This window comes from Tympanuchus pallidicinctus, unplaced genomic scaffold (assembly GCF_026119805.1).
Source record: "Tympanuchus pallidicinctus isolate F22 unplaced genomic scaffold, pur_lepc_1.0 scaffold25, whole genome shotgun sequence".
Lineage (NCBI taxonomy): Eukaryota > Metazoa > Chordata > Aves > Galliformes > Phasianidae > Tympanuchus > Tympanuchus pallidicinctus.
The window spans coordinates 1307025-1312362 of NW_026294742.1; the positions used below are offsets into that span (position 1 = coordinate 1307025).

Here is a 5338-nt window from a genome sequence, read left to right on the forward strand (position 1 = left end):
ATGACCCCCAGCTCATCAGAAGTTTTGTACAGGCCTCAAACCAGAACTCTGGTCCACCATGTGAAGAATTCTTCATCCAGTTCTCCTACCACCACCATCACGGAGCAGCACAGCACGTGGTTTCAAGGCCAAAGACTCAAGTTCAGCTAAAGCAGCTGTAGTGATTGCTACTTCACCCTGTGCCATAGGTTTCTCTTTCCAAATTGGGATAGCCAAATATCATACCTGTTCCTCATACTGCTGGCATTTCTCACTGGTATTAATATAAATGACAAATCTAGTTCTGTTGTAGGTCAAGGAAAGACACGAGAAGAAGCAGCATTTTGGAACACAGATACATTTTTAATGATTTAACACACAGCACTTAACAACCAGGGAAGGAAGATGCACTCTCTGCCCCAGCGAATGGGCAGTGGTTACAACACACTGCTGAACATCCCTCGGAGAGGGAGCAGGAACTCCCACTAAAGCCATCCACGTTCAGTTGGTTCTTATGATTTCTCACAGTTACTGCTTCAAGGCAGAGATATCACCAGCAGAAGAATAAATACCAAGCTGGAAAAGAAATCCAGGGTAAGCCATCAGTACCTCGATCTTTGCGCAGCGCTGTGACACGTGGGAACACATCTCAGTAGGAATGATATAACAAGACCAACCCCATGGCCTTCACTTATGAAGTGTGGAAGGGAGGTGAAGAATCTGTTTAACACTGAAAAGAGACGCGAGTAACCTCTGCTACCCTCTTAAGACAGCATTTCATATTGCACCTTCACCCTGCATCATGCTTGCTGCAGCGACTTGCCATGGGATGGCAGCAAAGGGGAGTTGTTTCCATCCGGATAAACTGCTCACGCTGCAGCCTTGGGAGAAACAAGACTTTCCAGAAAATCTGCTGACGGAATCAATGTCTCACTTGATGAGTCCTGGGAAAGAACAATGAAAACAATGCAAGTGGATTTTATCAGGTGGTTGGTAACACTACTTGTTTATATCACAGAGAATTTTAATTGGAAACACAGGATATCTTGCTGTAGCACTGTGCAGATATCTTTTGCACAAGGACACTCCACCACCGTGCTTGTTTTTTAATAAAGTCTCTGTAGATTCCTCTGTAGATTCTGTAAAGATCTCCTTTAGACTGGGAATAGGAAGCAACAGTTTAAACATGCATATGCAAAGTCAGAATCACTGAAGTGGCCTCGCTGCACAGAGATGGCTGGGGTAAAAACAGGGGAAATGAGGCTTTGCATAGCAAAATACAGCCCAGTTTTGTCTGGTGCTTGGCCTTCACATAGTGACATGTAGGGAAAGCACAGATTTAGTCAATATCTTACACATTCTCTACCCATCTCCTCTGTGCTGAGCAGCCTCACTTAAGGAGTCAACTGTAGAAAACTGGGAGAACCAACTCAGTTCTACTGCCATTCTGGTCAGGCTGAAACTTGGGAGCAGCATGTCAAACAGCAAAGTAAAACACCCTGATGGTTTAACTGAGCTCATGCAACACAGCTGCCCTCACAGAAGGGCCTGCACCATATTCTAACATTCTAGCATATTTACTTCATGAACAAGGATGTCATTAGGCAAGGATCCTGGAAGAACTCCACCCTTCTGCCTCCTGCACAACCAGAAGTGAAGCACAATTGAATTAGTGACTCCTGAACAAATTCAAGCAAATAAATCTTCTTTGTTTCCTGTCAGCAAGTGGACAGGCAAAGAGCTGTTTGCAAGGCTTATGCTCCTCCTCAAGCAAACTGCTGCAGAGAACTAAGGGGAGCACTTACAGACAGTAAAGGTCCCATCACAGGGAGACCTCTGCTCTTCTCTCATGCTAGGGGACTTTGACAGATAACAACTCCATTGGAGTTTCAAATGCTTTAAACTCACTAAGGGGAACATAAGCACTATAGCCATAAAGCCAATACAAATCCTTTAGACTAAGGAGGGAAAAACACCAACCAATTTTAGTAAGGATGTAAAATATCCTTTTTACACGATACAAAGAAACAGGCTGAAAGGCATCAACAACCAGTTATGCAAAGCATCAATGCTTCCAGCTGGAAATCCATATAAACTGAATAAATAATTCATAATTACAGACGTAGTGTACACCATGCACATCAGGGTAGCACTCCAGAGAAACAACAGGCACGCTTTACTCCCTACAAGCAAAGGTTCTGTCATTATTACTGCCATTCTGGGAAGTCTCTGGACTGCAGGGACCACGGAGCCTACAGGTACAGCTGCAAAGCTACATTAGACTCTTTTTCTATGATATTTTATAGGCTAGATCCACTCCATGCATCCTAAAAAACAAGCTACTGTAGAAGAACGATTCAAAGAATGCCCCTTCCAGTGCCCCAAAGCAGGTGCACAGTATCAGCTGAAGAAAGCAAGATTCAATTCCACAGAACTTGAGTCTCTTGCTTACTCCGTACACCTCCGGGTTGGCCACTGACAATACTGTAAACCATTTACACTGAGGCTCTTGTAAAGCAGCAGCTGTTGTCTTGCTCTTTTGGATTCCGGTCTCCAGTTCCTTCACCTTGCTGCTCAAATCATGCAGCTTTCACACAGGCAGCAGCTCGGGGGGATATTCTCCATAGCAGTACTTTGCAATTGGATCTCTATAGGTGTTCTCATGCTGCACACTCTGTTGGGAACAGAAGAAGAGACTTAAACAGTTCACACATACTGTAACAACATACCCCTTCACTGAGGATTAAAACCCAGAGTACAAGCATGCAAAAACTTCCCAAACTCTTCTACAGTGTACAGTACCTTCCGTAGTCAAATTTCACCGTGCTCCCAACATGTATAAATACAGTTGCTACGTTACAGCATTTTTACATTGAATCATAACTAGTAACAATTCATCCCTATTGCTCTGTTCAGTATTCCATTTGCACAACACCTCCAATGCACAGCGTTTTGTAAGCACAACAGACCAACAAATCGTGGGACCACGGGTACTTTTCAGATATTACACATCCTGTGCCTTACCTGTGATGAAGTCCTACATTTCGCCAGACACAGCTCAAAACGATCTTCCACTGCCATGAAGAGGTTTTGGAAAGCCATAGCTGCCCGGTTCAAGAAACGTTCCAGAAGATGTTGCTACAGTGGTCAGCAAGAAAATAATAGTGACAATCAAAAAAAGGCCTTATTTCAATAAAGTATTCAAAACCCACCATAACCTATGCAGTTCAAACCTCAGAGGAATACAGCTTCCAAGCAGGGCTGCTTGCTAGCAAGCACCTCAAAGTTAACATCATGACACCCCAGCAGGAGAAAGAGAATCCAGAGGAGCTCTTTTCTCTGCTTGGCCAGCAGAATACAGGGCAGCTCTTGTACTGACTGGCTTTTCTACAGTCGCTTCCCTTCAACTGCTGCAGAGCTCCCACTACTTTCTCTCCAAGAGGGAAAGGATGGATTTTTTTGGTTTATTTTTGTTAAGCTTTTATTTATAGCTTGCCACAGGCTTCTCTCACCCTTCATGGAGCAGGAACCATCCCCTCTCAGGAAAAGGCTCCTGACAAGCAAGAGCTTTTAGCCACAGCTGAGAAGCAAAAGAAAGTCTGTGCACCTTGTTGGGCTGCAGGCAGCAGGACACACAGTACTCATACACACTGCAGCAGCCGTTGGGAAGGCAGCTGTCACAGCTGTACAGCTTGGTGCTGGGCACGTTGACATTACAACAGCCATTGACCAGCAAGTCCTTCCTCTCACAGATGTAGCCTGAAAAAACAAACAAACAAACAAAAAAAGAAATGAGAAGACTTGTTCTATGTACGTCCTATGGAAATGTTATAGGAAGAAATGCATTGCTTGACAGATTTGTTTTATTGTGATCCTCCTCAATTTGACTGAAGTCCTACATAGCAATTATTTGAAATGGTACTTGAACATAGAGCTGAGCTGTACAACAGCTCGGTGCTGTCTGCACACTACTATGTACCTCATTAATACAGTATACAGAGCACCATTCCTGATGTGCATAATATTTACGTTATATCTTATTGGCATACTTTATTGCTGTCACTGGAAGGGTAACCATGGTGATTATATTGGAACAAAACTGACAGATGTTCCTTTACCTGGTCTGAATCTGGGTAACTCTCTTTACAGTTCATCTTGAAGAAGAGACTTAGATTCCTGCAAAGTAGCTGTGATGCTCACTGCTTACAGGAGCCCTCAATAGCCTATAACCACAGCATGCATCCTTATGGAAGCTGCACCACCCCTGCTAGACTGTGAAAGGCACCAGTGATTCTAGAGAGCTCGGTGAATCAGCAGAGAGCATTAACTCAGCAGTGCTACATTTAATACTGATGCACAAAAGATGTGCTGTTTTTTATTAGCATTATTTTTATACAGCCTTTCATTGCTGGCCAAGAACAGCCCAGCACTGGAGCACCTTGAGGCACGTGCCACGGCAGGAAAGGCTTCACCCACTGAACACCCGGAGTTAATTTGAGAACCTGCAACAGAAAGATCCCAGGGTTTACAAGTGTTAGATGAGCTCGTTAGCTGCGGCTGAGCACTAATTGTGCCAATCAGGTTTCCTCGATTACTCCTGCTAACGCCTGACCACAGGAACGCACTGCAGGGGATGCAAATAGCCCTGCAAGCACCCAGCCTGCGTTCAGCACTGCACGTTTAGGTGCTGCGTGAGGGCAGCTGGCGTTTGTTGGATGCAAGGCAGCCCTGCAAACAGCACACAGCCACACACACACAGGTGCTGCGCCCATCACATTAATTAACCACGGAAACAGCGACAGGCGAGGCCCCCTGAGGAGCCCTTGTTACCAGGCGCTGGGAGCACTCAAACAGGCTACAAAGCATTCGGCACCGAGCGTACCCAGCTCGTCCGTGATGAACAGCTTCCCCTGCACGGAATTCCGGCACTGGTTGCTCAGGTGGCTGCCGTTCCCCGAGCTGAACTGCTCCTTCCATAGGATGGGCTGCTCGTGCTCCTGCACCTGAAGGAGGTTCCGGTCTCTCACCGTCCGTTCTTCCTGCAAGGAGAGACATCAGCGCAACCAGACAAACCGGCTCTTCCCCACCCCCCCCCAACACACGTCCTCCTCCAGCCCCGACCTGCTTGAAGGTGCTGCTGAGGAAATACACGAGGGACAGCCCGAAGACGACGCCGAGGACCCAGCGCTTCCTCAGCAGCCGCCGCCACAGCACGGCTCCGCACGGCACCATGGCGGCTCAGCCCGCCATCTCTATCGCCATCTCCTCCCGCGGCGGCGCCGCTCTCGGGGATCGCGGCCGAGCGCTTCCGCCGGCTGCGGGGCGGGGGGGGGCGGGACCGCGGATGTGCGTGCAAGGA

The 5338-nt window shown here is 46.9% G+C and overlaps 1 protein-coding gene across 1 annotated transcript; it reads right to left on the bottom strand.

Moving 5' to 3' along the window:
- Nucleotides 1-321: 321 nt before the first annotated feature.
- Nucleotides 322-5306, bottom strand: SPRING1 (SREBF pathway regulator in golgi 1). The gene is made up of 5 exons (XM_052689986.1): nucleotides 5101-5306; nucleotides 4862-5018; nucleotides 3587-3738; nucleotides 3004-3117; nucleotides 322-2653 (listed from the first exon to the last, which is right to left on the bottom strand). The coding sequence occupies exons 1-5, from the start codon at nucleotides 5209-5211 to the stop codon at nucleotides 2570-2572; spliced, it is 618 nt and encodes a 205-aa protein (XP_052545946.1). The 5' UTR covers nucleotides 5212-5306; the 3' UTR covers nucleotides 322-2569.
- Nucleotides 5307-5338: the final 32 nt, after the last annotated feature.